The sequence below is a fragment of the Ascaphus truei genome, chromosome 9, assembly GCF_040206685.1.
Source record: "Ascaphus truei isolate aAscTru1 chromosome 9, aAscTru1.hap1, whole genome shotgun sequence".
In the NCBI taxonomy this organism is placed as follows: domain Eukaryota; kingdom Metazoa; phylum Chordata; class Amphibia; order Anura; family Ascaphidae; genus Ascaphus; species Ascaphus truei.
In genome coordinates, this window is record NC_134491.1 from 64,593,167 (window position 1) to 64,610,363 (window position 17,197).

Here is a 17,197-nt window from a genome sequence, read left to right on the forward strand (position 1 = left end):
CTGTCGCTATAATTGAATCTATGTAGAACTCCCTTATTGCAAAGAAGCTACACTTCTACTATACTGCATTTTTTTGTATGTGAGTCATCACAATGACCTTGAAACACAGGCCTCTAAGAAGGAATGTAGTCGTTTTACGTAGAACCGGCTCGTTTTTAATTGTAACTTGTACTCAATAGATATTTTTCAGCAAAATCTCAAACCACCAGAGTCAGTTTGTAGCAAACGTTCATAAGCAAATCATTGGCATTATGGAAAGAAATTATTTTAATGAGAAACAAAGCAAAAAGAAAAACTAAAATCAACTGTTAGATCCACAGGCAAACTCATTCCATAATACAAAATTCTCAGCAAGACTCGTAGCAGAATTGTATACTAGTTAATGTTTTAAAGGGGCAGCTCTTCCTAGGATGAAAGTGAATTAAGAACAGTGGCAGGTGCAATAGGTTAAATTGAGCTAGATAAAAAAGGTGTTTAACCTAATTGGTCATGTATACCTATTTGTAAATATTCATTTAAATTGAACATGTCCACGGTAAACAAAATCTTTCTGGGGTCTTTTATAATATGGAAGGCATATGCTTATAGGGGTCCATGCTAAAATGTGCAAAGTGATACACTGAGTGCTCATCTGTATGTAATTTCCCAGAATCCCTTGCTGCAGTGGAAGCACTATATGCTAGGAGATAATGGTGAAAAGCAGGGTTGCAGACCTGTCTGAGGCTACGGCCCCATTCATACCTGCAGCACGCGCGCCTGGCGGTGTGTGCACAGTTTAAAGCCACGACTGGCGGTCTGTTGGTGAGCTCATGGGGAGTGCGTGGGGGGGGGCGCAGCCATGACGGGGCATATCTGCCCTTCCATTAGTGCACGCCGATCACGGCACGGGAAGAAAAAATTCTTGTCTTCCCTGCCAGCGTACGCGTCACAGCGCTTTGCGCGCCCACACACACGGCCACTGTAGCCTGCCCCATAGAGGGCTGTGCTGTGATGTGTGGCGCGGAGGCCGCAGCGGCCACTGGGGACCTGCCCTGAGACGTGAATGTGCTCACAAGTAATATTTTTATTTGCTATAATCCTCATTTAATTTCTTTCGGTGATAAGACTTAAATTAACAGGTAAACTGATCTTTGTTTTGGTTACTTCTTGTATAGTACTTATAAAGTCTTCATTAGGGAATCAGAGAAACCTAAGTGTTGAATTTAGTGCACCCAGATAAAAATATTCATTTTATTTTTAGCAGGATGCAAATAGATGAAAGTAACTTTACAGCTGATTTAATCTTTCTAAGAAAAGCAATTACACTGAGGCTCAGATCCACAAAGCTTCGTTAAGTTGCTTAACGTGGCATTAACCTAACGTCATGTTGACATGAAGTTTATCTTCAAAGGACAATAACATAACAGTAAGTCTTGTTTTCTCCCGTAAAGAGCATCATGATAACTAGAACAGCCATTAGTGATAATCACTTTGAAATGAGTCGTTAACATTGCATATCCACTAAAGCAGGGATGAGCAACTTCAGTCCTCAAGGGCCACTAACAGGTCAGGTTTTCAGGATATCCCTGCTTCAGCACAGGTGGCTCAGACTTTGACTGAGCCACGGAGTTACTCTGCACTACATATACTAGCAATTCCAACAGCTAACACCCTGGTAGGACAACTGTCTCATTAGAAATACCATTTGTTTTAATGTCCCTCACATGTGCTAATTAAGCTGTCTGGGTAGATTTTAATTCAGTCAGATGACATGTTCGACCTATATAACTAGACGCGGGGGGGGGGAGCAGCCTGCATGTAAAGCAGCCCATCTTTAAAGTAGCCCTTTTTAAGTGGCATACAGTGTAGAGTTTAACAGGGAGTTCAACAGGCGTGGACAACACAACACCTACTGGCCCTGAATCCTGGATTTCAACTACGCTGGAAAGGAGGATATTACCTATCCCAGCACTAAAATATTGCTGACAAGAGAAGGGGATGGGGGAGCACTGGTGGAATGATAGAGTAGGGTACAGTCTGATTCAGGTGTATGAGACTCTGAGGTGTTAAAGTGGATGTTTTTAAATCTAAAATAGTTTTAAACACTCACACGGCCTTGTGCAAATGCTTGCGCATCAAGCTATCTTTGCGTCCTCACTTCTTTTCCTTGTGGATTCGGTCTCCGCCTCTCGTCTGAGCTCTTCCTTTCTTTCTTTTTTGGTGTGATGTCGCCTTCTTTATCTTGTGGGTTCGGTCTCCGCCTCTCGTCTGCTTTTCCTCTCCTTTTTCTTATGTATGTTGTCACCCTCGGAATAAATGTATATAAATATGAACAAAATACGAACAAAAATATGAACAAAATATATGCGCAAGGGAACAATATAACCAGAGGTTATAATCTTTAAATAATGATATTTAAAAACACTCACATGGGCATGTGTGGGTGCGCTCTAAAGGGGTGGTATAGGATTAAAAGCCAGTCTCTAGGGCATGTTTAGCAGGGCTCGCGGTGCTGCAGTAAAACTCTCTCCGCGTTCGGATGGAGCTCTGCACTTCCCGTGTCCTGCTCCCGACGGTGGCCGCAACAGATCAAAATAGCTGGGGGATTTTGAGCAACGCGTTTCGCCCTATGGGCTTCCTCAGGCTCCGTAGTTAGTCTAGCTTTTAATCCTATCCCACACCGCAGCTCACTAGTTGAGTAAGCGGTGTGTTTGTTGTTTATCATTATTTTTATTTTGAATAAAGACTTTAGCCTTGACTCCCTGGGCTTATAATTTTATTTATCATTCTGGGAGAGAGAAATCAACATCAGAGGCTGCTACAATTCCCCATCCAAGGACGATAGAAAGAACAACTAAAGATACCTTTCCAAGTGTGCACTCACACTTGGCCGTGTGAGTAGTAATACTTTGACATATCTTTCTCTTCTCCCTCACCACTTGCCACTTAGTCAAGTTTTGTAATTTGGAGAAGTGGGACTACCCCCTGGAGCCCAAAGATACCACCCCTTTAGAGCGCACCCACACATGCCCGTGTGAGTGTTTTTAAATATCTTTATTTAAAGATTATAACCTCTGGTTATATTGTTCCCTTGCGCATATATTTTGTTCATATTTTTGTTCGTATTTTGTTCATATTTATTCCGAGGGTGACACCATACATAAGAAAAAGGAGAGGAAAAGCACAGACGAGAGGCGGAGACCGAACCCACAAGATAAAGAAGGCGACATCACATCAAAAAAGAAAGGAAGAGCTCAGACTAGAGGCGGAGACCGAATCCACAAGGAAAAGAAGTGAGGACGCAAAGATACCTTGATGCGCAAGCATTTGCACAAGGCCGTGTGAGTGTTTAAAGCTATTTTTGATTTAAAAACATCCACTTTAACACCTCAGAGTCTCATACACCTGAATCAGACTGTACCCTACTCTATCATTCCACCAGTGCTCCCCCATCCCCTTCTCTTGTCTCCTTTACTTTGAAGGATCCTGGGTAGATCCTCCTTGGGGTCGTTAGAGTCACAGGAGGAAAAGAAACAGAGGGAAACTTTGCCCACTACCAAGGTTGTTATTATACCCTTATCCCACATTTAACTATTTATAGGTAGCGCCCGGGTATTTCTGTTCTATAGACTAAAATATTGCTGCCATGCCGGTGCTACTATTTATATTTGCTCTGACTTCGCTAATTTTCAAAAGGACGTTTCTTTCTACCGGCCTCATTCTGTCTCTAACCCTATTCATATATCTTCATCTCTCCTTCCTTCTCCGTTCACATGAACTCCTTTCTTACCTGCGCCCACTGACACTGCACAGCTATACCCCATGCACTAAAACACACCCCTAGAAATCATCCGTACACATTATCTTTATTTCCATGCTTCTCCTTGCTTCTGGGAATATCTCTCCCAATCCTGATCCCTGCCTTATTTCTACATCTTTTTATCCTCACCTCCCATATGCAACTTCTACTTCTGGTGTCAACCCTCTAACCTCATACCCATCCCCTGTCACCCTCCCTCCTCTCTCCCTTTCTCCTGTGCTCTTTGGAATGCTCGACCCCTTTTCAACAAGTTCCTCTCTGTGCATGACTTCTTTCTCTCTCACTCCCTGCTTCTCTTTGCTATATCTGAGACCTGGCTCACTCAGTCTGACTCTGCACTGGAAGCTGCCCTCTCCTATGGTGGCCTTTCCTTCTCCCACACTCCACGCACTGATGGGGGGGGGGGGGGTGGAGGCGTGGGACTGCTCCTCTCTTCTCTGCCGTTACTGGACCCTTCCTATTCCTCCCTCTCTTGCTTTACCCTCCTTTCAGGCTCACACTGCCCACCTTTTCTCTCCTCTCCCTGTTCACAGAGCGGTAATCTATCGCCCACCTACCTCTACTCACCCTCTTCTGTCTTTCTATCTCACTTTGAATCTTGGCTCTCTTCCTTTCTCCCATCAGATTCCCCTGTTCTCTTTAGAGACTTCAACTGCCATATTGATGACCCCTCTCTCCCTTGGGCTTCCTGCTTTCTCTCTCTAACCTTCTTTTGGCCTTCAACAGTGGACTGCTGCCAGCACCCACAAGGATGGCCACTACCTAGACCTGTTTTTCACTAAAAACTTTTCTCTCTTCATTTCCCCCTTTCCTCTCTCTGGCCATCACCTCATCTCATTTTCTCTCTCACTTCTCCACCTCCATCTACCCCTCATATCTGCAGAGGCCTGCACTCTATTAACCTACCAGCTTTTGATTCCACTTAACGCTCCTCCCTCTCCTCTCTCAGCTCTGCTCCAGACCCCGACAACCTGGTTAGGAACCACAACTTTGTCCTATCCTCCTCTCTTGATCTACATGCTCCACTTTCTCTCTGCCGTTCTCGCCCTTCTAATACCTACATCAGGAAATCCCATCTGTATCCTCCTCCCATTTTACACCTCTTCTTAACTCTCCTCCTGCCTTCCTCGACTCTTTTTTTCCGTCGTTACAGTGGAGGATGTATTGTTGCTAATCTCCTTTTCTCTGTCTACCATTTGCCCTCTTGACCCCATTCCCTCCCATCTCCTAAAACCTATATGCTCCTACTATAATCCCTACGCTCACACATTTTTAACTCTCCCCTCTACCCTGGTATCTTTCCCTCCTCCCTCAAACATGCAACAGTTATACAATTACTCAAAAACTGCAAGCTTGATCCTATCTGCCTTTCTAACTATCGTCCTGTCTCCCTCCTGCCATTTGCCTCTAAACTCCTTGAATGTCTTGTATTTTGTCGCTGGCTCCATTTTCTCACCACCTAGTCTTTCCTAGACCCTCTACAATCTGGTTTCCGCACTGCTCACTCTACTGAAACAGCCTTCACTAAAATAACTAGTGACCTCCAATCTGCCAAAGACAGAGGTCATTACACTCTGCTCATATTACTTAACCTCTCTGCCGCATTTGACACCGTGGACCACCCTCTTCTCCTTCACATTCTCCATACTCTTGGTATTCATAACAAAACTCTATACTGGATCTCCTTTTACTTCTCCCTTCGTACTTTCAGCATCTCTTTTGCTTACACCACCTCCTCCTCTATCAATCTCTCTGTAGGGGTACCCCAGGGCTCTGTCCTGGGACCTATTCTCGCTTTTCTTTATACACACTCTCTAGGTGAGTCACATATTTTTGGTTCAAATATAACCTCTATGCTGATGACACATTTACTTTTCTACCCTTGACCTTACACCTGCTCTACAGAACAACGTTTCTGAATGTCTCTCCGCTATATCCTGGATGGCCCTCTGCCAACTTAAACTTAACATGTTAAAAACGGAGCTCCTCATATTTCCTCCCAAACCTGGCCTTACTACCTCCTTCCACATTACTGTTGGCAGTACTATCCTACACCCTACACATAGTAGCAGTAGCACAAGCATGCTGTCTAGGGGTCACACTCGACTGCTCTCACATTCTCCTGTCAGATTCAAAAGGTAGCTAAAACTTGTAGTTTTTTCCTTTGCAATATTACAAAGATACGCCCTTTCCTCTGTTGCTCGACTGCTAAAACTCTGACACCACACCTCTGGAATGCCCTTCCTCTAAATATCCAACTAGCACCCTCTCTATCCACCATTAAGACCCACCTTAAAACACACCTGCTTAACGAAGCATATGAGTAGCTCCATGGCTGAAACTTTACACCTCGTACATAAACCTTGGCCCCTTGCAGACGCACTTACAAGAACACCTTCCTACCTACCAATTAGATTGTAAGCTCTTTGGAGCAGGGACTCCTAAATGCTACTTTTATGTCTAAAGCACTTCTTCCCATCATGTTTAATTGTATTATTTGTTATTTATATGATTGTCACGTGAATTACTGCTGTGAAGCGCTATGTATATTAAAGGTGCTATAAAGTGACCTGTTGGTGGCCCTTCAGGACTGGTGTGGCCCAACCCTGCACTCTAGTCTGTTAAAGTTAGCGGCGGGACTTGTGCGTTGCTTTACTTAGGTCATGCCTCAACTTGGCGTTCACATCCAGAGCATGGAATAGGGCTTTGCAATGTCTGGAGGGGTGTAACGCCACAGTTCCATATGATTTAACCACCATAGCGTTATTTCCCTCTCTCTGTCTGAACTTGGATGTTTAACTCATTTCAGGGTCTGGATCGGAGTAACGCTAAAACATACTTAATGTCACCTGACATTGCCTGAAACAGGAACGGACATGATGAGCCTGGAATTAACAGCTTTGTGGATATAGCCCTAATGTTGTTTAAAAATTTTTTTTTATATCTCTAAGTCGGACTGCCCCTTTAAGTCAGAGGAAACAGACTAATGCTTCCGGAACATTATATAAAATAGTATTTTCCCCTTTACTGCCTGAGCAGCCAGCAATGCATTCCTATACATGTTATATTGCTCTGCATGTTATATTGCTCTGCATGTTATATTGCTCTGCATGTTATATTGCTCTGCATGTTATATTGCTCTGCATGTTATATTGCTCTGCATGTTATATTGCTCTGCATGTTATATTGCTCTGCATGTTATATTGCTCTGCATGTTATATTGCAGTACAATGCATTGCTGGCCATTCTGACATAACGAATATGAGCTGATGTGAGTTGGATCTGGGTTCTGTTCACAGGTAAAATCTGGCAGACAGAATGACTGGCTCTTCGTAAAGGACATCGTAATCTTCCTTCCTGCACCCCCACACTCCCCCCCCCACCTTCTATACACCCCCCACCCCTCTCTACACCTCCTCCCCCTTCCCTCTCTATACACACACACATACACACACACCACCACACATTAAAATAACTTTCGTATCGTTCATTTCTACAAAAGTAAAACTGAAATGAATACATTTTTATTTCATTAAATAAAATACATTTCACTTGTATCTTAAATTTGTGTTGTGGACACACAAGCTGGATGTTAGGTTCTGATATTTGATGGAGTTATAGAACGTAAATCCGTCTTCAACTACTAAGCAGAGAGGCATTGGATATTCGGGGAATACTGTATTTGTCAAAAGCCCCAAACTCAAATTGAAGGCAAATTCTGCTGCCCTAATAGAAATACAAGCTAATCATGTAAGCACAAAATGGGCAGAATAGAACATTAATTATAAGTAATTCTAACAGCTCTACTAATAAAGTGGGGCTGGAGTTCAGTGCGTTTCTGACCCCTTCAACAACAAAATGAGTTGATGGCTATGTTGTAGTGGATAACCAGCTAATCACACATCTGATAAGGGATATGTGCTTGGCAATTTATTGATTATGCCTAAAACCTTAGGAATGTCTGTGGCGTAATGAGGAGAGTGTTGAGAAACACTGGATTAGGCAATTTCTAACCACTATTGGGGCTAATTATTGGGTTGGAGGATTCCCAAATCTATATGGACCACTTGTATTTCAGATCACGTAAGATGCCCCCAACAGTGCCACAAATGTTGGGATAACTTGTAAAATACATTTGACATGTTTTTTTTAAATTTGTAAATATCCCCCTCAGCCTCTGCATGGAGAGAGGTTGTGGGTTGTACAGGGAGATGTCTCACAGGTTCTACTTACAGTTGTCTTTTCCAGGCAATGCAGCAGGTGGTGGTGTTGACTTTCTATTAGCGAGGCTGATTTTCCAATGTGTGGCTCTTCCTCTGTGGAGCCCTAAGTAGAAGGACAAAGCTCAACATTAATACGTTTCCTACATGCTGTGAAAGGCAGCTTCGGAATATTTAATCATTCCACTGCTAGAGAGGGTTAGTGGAAGACAGAAGGTTAAGTAGGCCTACGACAAAGCCATGAAGATAGACAGACAAAAGTATGTACATAACATCGTATTGGAGTACAGGGTTCGTGAGTATCCTTATTCACTAGAGATAAAGCAGTGGCATGACAAGTAAAATGTTTGTGCAACAGAAAAGGGATTTGTGTGAATGAAAGTATAAGATAAAGCAAAGTGGAAGGTTTTAATGGACCAGTTGTGTCCTTGTCCATCTCAACATGTTCAGTGTACATACTTGGTAACCAAAGCTCGGTGCAGCGTCTTTATACTTCCATAAACACAGTGTTCCTTTTGATGAGTTGTCTGGGAGGTCTCTTTGTTCATGTGACATTTTGTAACCTCTTAATACTTTGGTTGACTTTTTTTAGTACCCACAATTCCTTGTAACTATTTTATTTCTCTTTTCTATATAAACAGCCATTAAAGCTGTATTGGAAGAGCTGCTGTCCGTTTTTGAAACACATCTGACAAATTTTGAATGTGTCCTCTCTAGGTTATAAATGTCAACATTATAACTAAGTTAAAAGATATGCCCATGTAGAATAACAATACAGAACATAATTAATGTAAGCATGATGTCGGAACTAATAAGAACGTGAGCCCCGATATGTATGTACAGTATGGGACATTTTATGTTACATATGTGCTAGTGGGAAATATCACACACATATATTACAAATGTAATAAAACGGATGACATATGCATATAATTGAATACATACTGTATGGCTTTTACACACAGTCATATACAGTTGACCAGGGCCAAGAACGAGGTTGGCTGTGCATGCTTATGGATTTTCATTAAGTGCCGAACCAGGTCATTAATAACAGAGGTGGACAATTGTCCACCGCAGGACACCTAGGTGGGACAACCTTTTCGGAGACTCAATGCAAACTTCTTGTGACTTTACCTCTCTGTGTCTGAGGCACCAGAAAATAACTTGCAAGTTCTTCTGGACATTAGTTCATTGTGATTCCAACTTCTACAAGTAACCACAGCCAGTATCCATCATTAAATAATTCCACACTACTTGATATGAAAATACACCCATTCTGTGAATACTTTATACATTTAGCATTTCATTTTTTTTTTTACTCCCAAGGTAATACTCGCCTTTCTTTTTTCCTGTTTATATATTTTATTTAATAGGCCTTTTGCTCATGTGGTATTTCCTTCCATCTCATGGAACAGCCAAGTGATTCAATATTTGGTGCATGATTTCTAAGGAGACTGTAACAGGAACTTATCACTGTTTGAGATAAACTGCCTCTAAATCCAGCAGTGCTGGATAATTGCACACAGGCAATCAAGCACACCCCACCTGGCTGATTAGGACTCTTTAGAAAAAGCCTTATGTGAGAAACAGAAGATTCATTAGCTCACATTTGGGCTGACATAAGGAGAAAGAGGACTGCAGGGATTTCCTTAGCCCACAACTGGGCTGACCTGAGGAAAATATGATGTCTTGATGCACACAGAAGGACCGTATACTGACAGCAAGACAAGGGGACAAGACCTCTATACCACAGAGTGTGTTTTTGTATGTTTTGCCTTGTTAAAGGAACAAGCGCAATAAAGCTGGGATTTAATTTCACCCTAATCGGTCTCCATTAAATGTACCTTTGCACACATCTCTTACAGAGACTTACAGCAGAGTTTTGGCCTTCTGAATAGCTTATCTTCTAAGACTCAGGTGCACCTGAGCCTGTTCAACTTTGTTGTACCTATGGAAGCCAATGCAAACGTGTTGAGTTTCAGTGCACTTGATAGGAAGGGACGTTGGTGAAGATGGATGTGTGGCAGAATCCTAATGCAAGGGTTAGTGTGACTTTTTATAATACAACCTTCCTGAACTAACTAAGCATTCACACGGAGGCATTCGGAAATCCACAGCCACATACAACAAGCTGGAGGCAGCCGTCAAACTCCTATTTTAATTTCTTAACCCCTTCAGTTCCTGCCCTAAAAGAAAGGGGTCTGCATTCTTGCCGCTTTCCTCTTATTCAGCACTGCTACTGTACACCCACAGAGGTCCTGTATCAAAGGATTTACGGGGAGATTAGGTCACAACGCTGGCAAAACATCTTCAACCAGGGTCTCCCACTTCAGAGACTACGCTCTTTCTTGACATCTGGGAGGCTTTCACACAACGTGGTTGTGTTTAAGAGGTCCCTGTGGTTTTGGGCAAATGCGAAGAATGAATCTAGCCATTATTGGCCGATAGGGACGCCGCGATGACACACATACCGTCAGTTCCAGCGCCTCGTTGAGCAGACCATTCCGTTTGCTGTGCAAGTACGCAGAGGAAGTCCCCGTCTTGGCCACCTTGATTCTTGCAAGCCGGGCTTTCTATGGGTGGGCAGGAAGAAAAAGCACAACAGGGTCATACAACAGCACTGTGCTGGTATCCACCATGAGAAGGATAAAGAAGGGGTTACAGATGTGAGGAGCTATTTGAAAACATTTCTGGGCTGAAAAAGAACCCCAAACATTAATATTTACCAACATTCTATGGTTATTTTTTCAATTTCCTCCTAATGATCGTATAACAAAGTGAGTAATTAGACACAACGTGTTCCTTTGTAGTTGAGAAAATGATGAATTTTAAGCAGAAATCCCTATATTTTTGGAATGTATTCTTTTCTTTTTTTTTGACCATGGGGTCGGTCTAGTACATTTTGGACGCGGCAGTTTCGCTCCCGCCTTTCTTCCGCCGCTTCACCGCTGAGACATTTAGCTGCTGCAGGTAATGTGTCCTCTAACACCCGACCCTGTTAACACATTGCACGAAAATCCCTAACCTTTAGTACTTACGCTGAAAACTTTAACCCGTTAACCCCTTACCCTAAAAACCTTAACCTCTTTCCCTACGCTTAACTCCTAGTTCTAACGCTAATCACCTACATCGGGACTGAAATGGCTGGCGGTTAGTATTCCCATTCTGCTGCGGAGTCCCCAGGAGCTGAACTGTGCTATTCCGACCTCCGGGGAAATGTTGACCAGTTTCTGAGATATTTACCAGTTAATGTGCTGGTAAAATGAAAGTAACCTCAAATATGTTTTCTGAGGCCATCCAATAAGAAGCTGCGATCTGATGACGTTGCAGCTTCCTATTGGCCTGCGGGTGTGAGGTTTAGGTGGCACCCATATTGAGTCCTTTATGAGACCAGAAACAATGGCACTTAAATATCTCATGAACTGAGGTGGGTTCATGGAGAAAAAAAATATTCAGGATCAGCTAGAGGTGAAGATGGGGTTCAAATGATGTAAACTAATGGTAGTTTAGGGGATTACTGCTTTAACCCTTTGGGTGCCCTGTAGACATAGTTAGACGTCATGGGATCTGGCACTCATGGAGGCCCTATGATGTAGTAGCTACGTCATCTTGCGCTCTATGAGGAAGTGCAACGAAAGGAGGACGACGACTTCTCTTCTGTGCCGTCACCGGCGACGGAACGATCATGTGATCGTGAGTGCCGGAGGGACCGTGGAGCTCAGGGGTAAATACACTCCAGAAAAGTTACGCCATGTAAAAGCTATAACCATGTAACAAGATTCTATCAACAAATTGTCTTCCTTGCGATCTTAAATGTAATAAAAACAAACATAATCTAATATAGATACAGTTCTAGAATTTTATGCACACAATAAAACAAAACAAAAACTAATCTTTTCATGCCTATCAGTCTAAGCATCTAAATTTAGGATTTCTTGTCCACAAAATGGCACCTTAATTCCTAAAAATTATGATTTCAAGGAGTGAAACTACATTAAAGATTTTAGGTATGCTAAAAATGAGTGTGGCTGATTTCCAACATGTAAAACTCATTCCAAGGCTCCTACTTTATATATACATACACATATATAATGTATCAGTACCGTGTTAGCCGAGCTTTAATAATCAAAAATGAATAGATGATACCGTTCTGTGGCTAACGAAATGCTTTTATATGTGCGAGCTTTAGAGATACACTGATCTCTTCTTCCGGCGATGTTACAATGAATAAAGCAAGCAAAGGGTTTACGTAAAAACAGCGCATCTTGGAATGTTATCTGTGCTAGTCCCTCCCCCGGTGTGGATGCAATTTATGAGTAGTAAATATAATTGGCCTACGTGGTGCGGGAGCTTTAAAAAGCAGAGAGATACAGGCTCCCCCTTTGGAGGTGAGTATCTCTTGAAGCAGGGGGTCCCCGGAACTGAAATGAGTGGGGTTCAGTTCCGGAGACCCCCCCCCCCCCCCTGCTTCAATCCTGTGTTTAAAAAAAAAAATAACTTGCAAAATAAATCACCGCTTGGATTGCTCCTTTAAGTTACTTAACAGAGCTTTATGGACCTGGTCCAAAAAGAGAGATACTTAGCTAGTGTAATAAGCTTTTCCTGGACTCGTACATCCGATACACACTCCCGTGCATCCGATACACACCCCCGTGCGTCCGATACATACCCCCGTGCGTCCGATACACACCCCCGTGCGTCCGACACACACTCCCGTGCATCCGATACACACTCCCGTGCGTCCGATACACACTCCCGTGCGTCCGATACACACTCCCGTGCGTCCGATACACCCCCCCGTGCGTCCGATACACCCCCCCGTGCGTCCGATACACCCCCCCGTGCGTCCGATACACACTCCCGTGCGTCCGATACTCCCGTGCGTCCGACACACACTCCCGTGCGTCCGACACACACCCCCGTGCGTCCGACACACGCTCCCGTGCGTCCGACACACGCTCCCGTGCGTCCGACACACGCTCCCGTGCGTCCGATACACGCTCCCGTGCGTCCGATACACGCCCCCGTGCGTCCGATACACCCCCCCGTGCGTCCGATACACCCCCCCGTGCGTCCGATACACACTCCCGTGCGTCCGATACACCCCCCCGTGCGTCCGACACACGCTCCCGTGCGTCCGACACACGCTCCCGTGCGTCCGACACACGCTCCCGTGCGTCCGACACACGCTCCCGTGCGTCCGACACACGCTCCCGTGCGTCCGACACACGCTCCCGTGCGTCCGACACACGCCCCCGTGCGTCCGACACACGCCCCCGTGCGTCCGACACACGCCCCCGTGCGTCCGACACACGCCCCCGTGCGTCCGACACACGCCCCCGTGCGTCCGACACACGCCCCCGTGCGTCCGACACACGCCCCCGTGCGTCCGACACACGCCCCCGTGCGTCCGACACACGCCCCCGTGCGTCCGACACACGCCCCCGTGCGTCCGACACACGCCCCCGTGCGTCCGACACACGCTCCCGTGCATCCGATACAGTACATTTTGTCAGATGAGAGAGAAAATCGCAAGCATCAAACAGTACAGCTTCCTTTCAACACAGATCATTTTGTTTCAGACAGTGGCCGAGTGCTTGTAATTTAACTAATCAAAAGCACTCTCTGTTCAATCCCTGCTCAAAAGTCTTGGATCTCTGTTCAGTCACAAAAGGTAAATACATGAAAAGAGAGTCTGTCATAATTATATTTGGAATCATTTTAGTGTGTGATCTTAAATCTGTAAAATCATGCAGAGCGGTGCTCGTCTCCCTCTAATTATTATTAGTTAATTACATTTGGAGTTTAGAAGGAAGCAAAGTGTTGTAATTGTAGAGGTAAATATCCTCGCTGTCACAGTTCCAAACCGGCTAAAATCATGAATATTTGATGAACACCTTTTGCATTATGCTTGTAGTTGCCAACTTTTAAAAATGAACTGCCGGTTGAGTATTTCGCAGATACAGATTGGCCAAAGCTGGCGCTGTACATTACCAAAACAACCATTATTCTGCACCGCCTACCATGCCTTTCTCCCCACAAATATGTTGTTTGTTGGTTGCCAGGTATCAAGTATTGAACCGGACTGTCCTGTATTCAGACACTCTGTCCAGTAAAAAAATAGAGTTAGTACTGGACATGTGTCCGGTATTACCTCTCTGGACACAGTGATCTGATTGGCTTAGGGGGCTGCAGGATTTCCCTGAGCAGGGCTGTTGCTAGGGGGCTGGGCTGCTTCCTCCATCTTGATTGCCTGCATGGAGCAGTGAGAGGTGGGTGTGTGTGTGTCTGTGTGTGTCTGTGTCTATCTGTCTCAAGCACATCGCACCTTGCACCATTGTGTCCAGTATTTTTGGAGAAGCCACCTGGCAACCCTAGTTGTGATATCTTTCAATGAGTCTTCCATAGATGGCCCTATATGTTTTTGAGACCTCCATGTGCATATCCCCAAAATGTATACGAGCAAGCCATGTATTAAGGGAGGGCTTTTAACACTGAATTAGATACACTGTAGCAAAAATACCCACATCACAACTCTGCCCTTTGCATTCTCCCCATGTCTCATATTCACCTTGATTGTCTCTTTACTGTCACTGTCCCATGACCTTCTCCCCCCCCCCCCCCCCGTCTTCCAACTACACCATCTCCTGGTCCAGAGACTCAGCAACATCCCAGTCTACTCAATATACACAGGGTCTACTGGAGGAAGATGTGGAACAGTCTAAACTTGCCCTTATATTTGCTGCAATCCTCATCATATCACACTGCTGGTGCTGCTGTTCTAGTCTTGTTGGGTCTAACATCAGTGCACCATTCAAGTCACTAAGTGCCTTAGGCTTGTCAACTCAGTGAAGTTGTTCTGACATTGGACAGCTTTGTGCTTCAGTTTTACAGGATGGGAACAGGGGGAAGGAGCGAGACCTGACAAAGCTATTTTCAGCTCCGGGATCCCCCAGTTCTTGAGATATGTACTGGTAAAATTACTGGGTTTAAATCTCGGCCCAGGGGAGACAAAATAGCTGTCACATCTTGGGCCAATAGGAAGCTGGAAACATCGGTTGTGGCTTCCTATTTCACAGCCATTTAAATCCGCTTTAAAAACTAGGAAGGGATACCAGCAACTTTACCGGTGAGTATCTCGGGAGTCCTGGGAGCAGAAAATACAGCAATTTAGGTCTAGCGAACCCCCCCTGGTTCCAATCCAGTAAACAAAAGAGAGGATCGGTTAGGCTTTAAACAGTTACACATTTTAGAAATTATAAGAAACATTCACTTTTTCAATGCTGTAGAAGTGTGCAAAGCAAGTCGGGCTCCTGTGTCACTGCAGAGCTTCTCATTTTCGGTATACTTTGCTAGACAATCCCGGGGTTTAAAGGTGCAATCCCACACAATCGGCCAGGTGAACTTCTTAGGGGCCTCTGAATGGGGAAGTGTTTGTCAATCGGGTGTTTTCTTTACACCCTGTCCTTGGTAGAGAGCCCATACAGTTATGGGGAGAGGGGGATGTACAAGCATTTGTCACACACAAGGGAGCAGCCAGAGGCAATGAAACCTCTCCCAAGTCTAACTTTAAAACATACATTAAAAATACTGTCAGCAAAAAAGGCTACCCATCACCCGGACGAGGCCCCTTACACGTCACTGGGATTAGTTCCCTTGGATCCGAGGAGGGATTGCCCCTTTAAACGCAGCCTTTTCCCGAGCTTGTTTAGAACACTACAAAAGAGCATTAATAAAAGTTCTTAACCTCAGCCACAGACTAATGGGCCAGTGCGATGGGCGGACATTACCGTGATGGATTGCTGCATTAATATCAATGAACTTACTGCAGAAGTGGCTGGGAATTGTAAAGCACGCCCTCTCTTATTGGCAGGCAGCGAATATTACACGCTGCTAATTACTCTCTGTGTATAGCGCACACGTTATTGCTCCTGTTGACGCTCCATGTTGTGTTAAACATTGTGTGCCTTAGGAAAATGACCGGCGCGTGTGGCGGCGACGTCATTTGTGTCATTGAAGCGGTGCTAACTTTTGCGACAAATATTGCGGCAGCGTTGGAACTATGAGCTGCGTTAACGGGGGCAACGTCTGCTGCATCTGTATACGATCGCCAACCCTGAACACGAGGCTTTAATTGGTGATCATACAAACTACATTAACCCCTTGCAAACCATAGCGTTGCAGGAACGGGCTAAAAAAAAAACAGGAAAACCAGGAATCTTTTCTAATTGTAAGTAGAGCTTTTTGTTTTTGTTCAAGGGAGAAACACTATTTCGGGTCCAACGTGGACGGGCTAAAGGAACCATGAAAACTATCTATTTGATATAATCTATGAAATGGTCCTTTCATCTTTAACACAGGTTATATTTTTATTACTGGATATTGCTGTTGCCGTTTTAAATAACATACAGCTCATTTTACTGCCAGAAGTGAAGGGGTTAAACTTTCCACTTTCCAAAATTAGTGGGTAAGCCATTTGGATCACTCACTTGTGCCTGTATTGTTCTGGTATTCCAGAAGTATTGGGGAGCGCAGATGTATGCAAAATAAAACACATACAAAATATAGTGCAATATGTTAACACAATAATAATAATAATGTGAGTGTTCAAATCTGTGCAGTGGGTACTGCTTAGTAAACATGGCCCATCGTGACTTGCTCAGACACAAGGGCGCAGATCCTAGAGTTCTGTTACTGACTTAAAGAGGCGCTAACCTAAGTTCCGAGTATCTTCAAAACCAAATAACGCTAGGTTAAGTCATGTTGTCAGACAGGAAGGGGCTTGCAGTCACCTTAGTGGCCGTTAGTGCTAATGAGATGCAAAGGAGCTGTTCCCCCTAACAACACATATCCACAGGGTATCCATTAAAGTTAACGAAGGGATTTAACGAGACGGTCGTTAAGTCATACCAAAAGGAGAGAGAGAATGCAAAGAATATTGATTGAATATCACCCACTTCAAAGGCAGTGATAGCAATAGACCTCTCGTTCTGCCTATTGCCGCTCAAGGGAGGTAAGCGAGAGATGGGAATTATCCACCTGGTCCTTTCTATTTGTTCTTTAATGCGAAATTCTCATTATCTGCTTACAGATGGGGTCATGCAATTCCGCGCTCTCTTCCAACAATGCTCATAGTTGGCCCATTTGCATTCATGTCCACGGCTTTAGCTACTACACA

At 44.3% G+C, this 17,197-nt stretch overlaps 1 protein-coding gene across 3 annotated transcripts in view; it reads right to left on the minus strand.

Annotated features, from left to right (window-relative positions):
* Nucleotides 1–17,197, minus strand: part of KCND3 (potassium voltage-gated channel subfamily D member 3) — a 271,395-nt gene that overhangs the window by 8,007 nt on the left and 246,191 nt on the right. For all 3 annotated transcript variants that reach the window (XM_075615266.1, XM_075615264.1, XM_075615265.1), the window contains exons 5-6: nt 10,491–10,592; nt 8,033–8,125 (exon numbers count right to left, since the gene is read on the minus strand). In XM_075615266.1, coding sequence (XP_075471381.1) covers nt 8,033–8,125; nt 10,491–10,592 — 195 coding nt within the window. The remainder of the gene's footprint in view (nt 1–8,032; nt 8,126–10,490; nt 10,593–17,197) is intronic.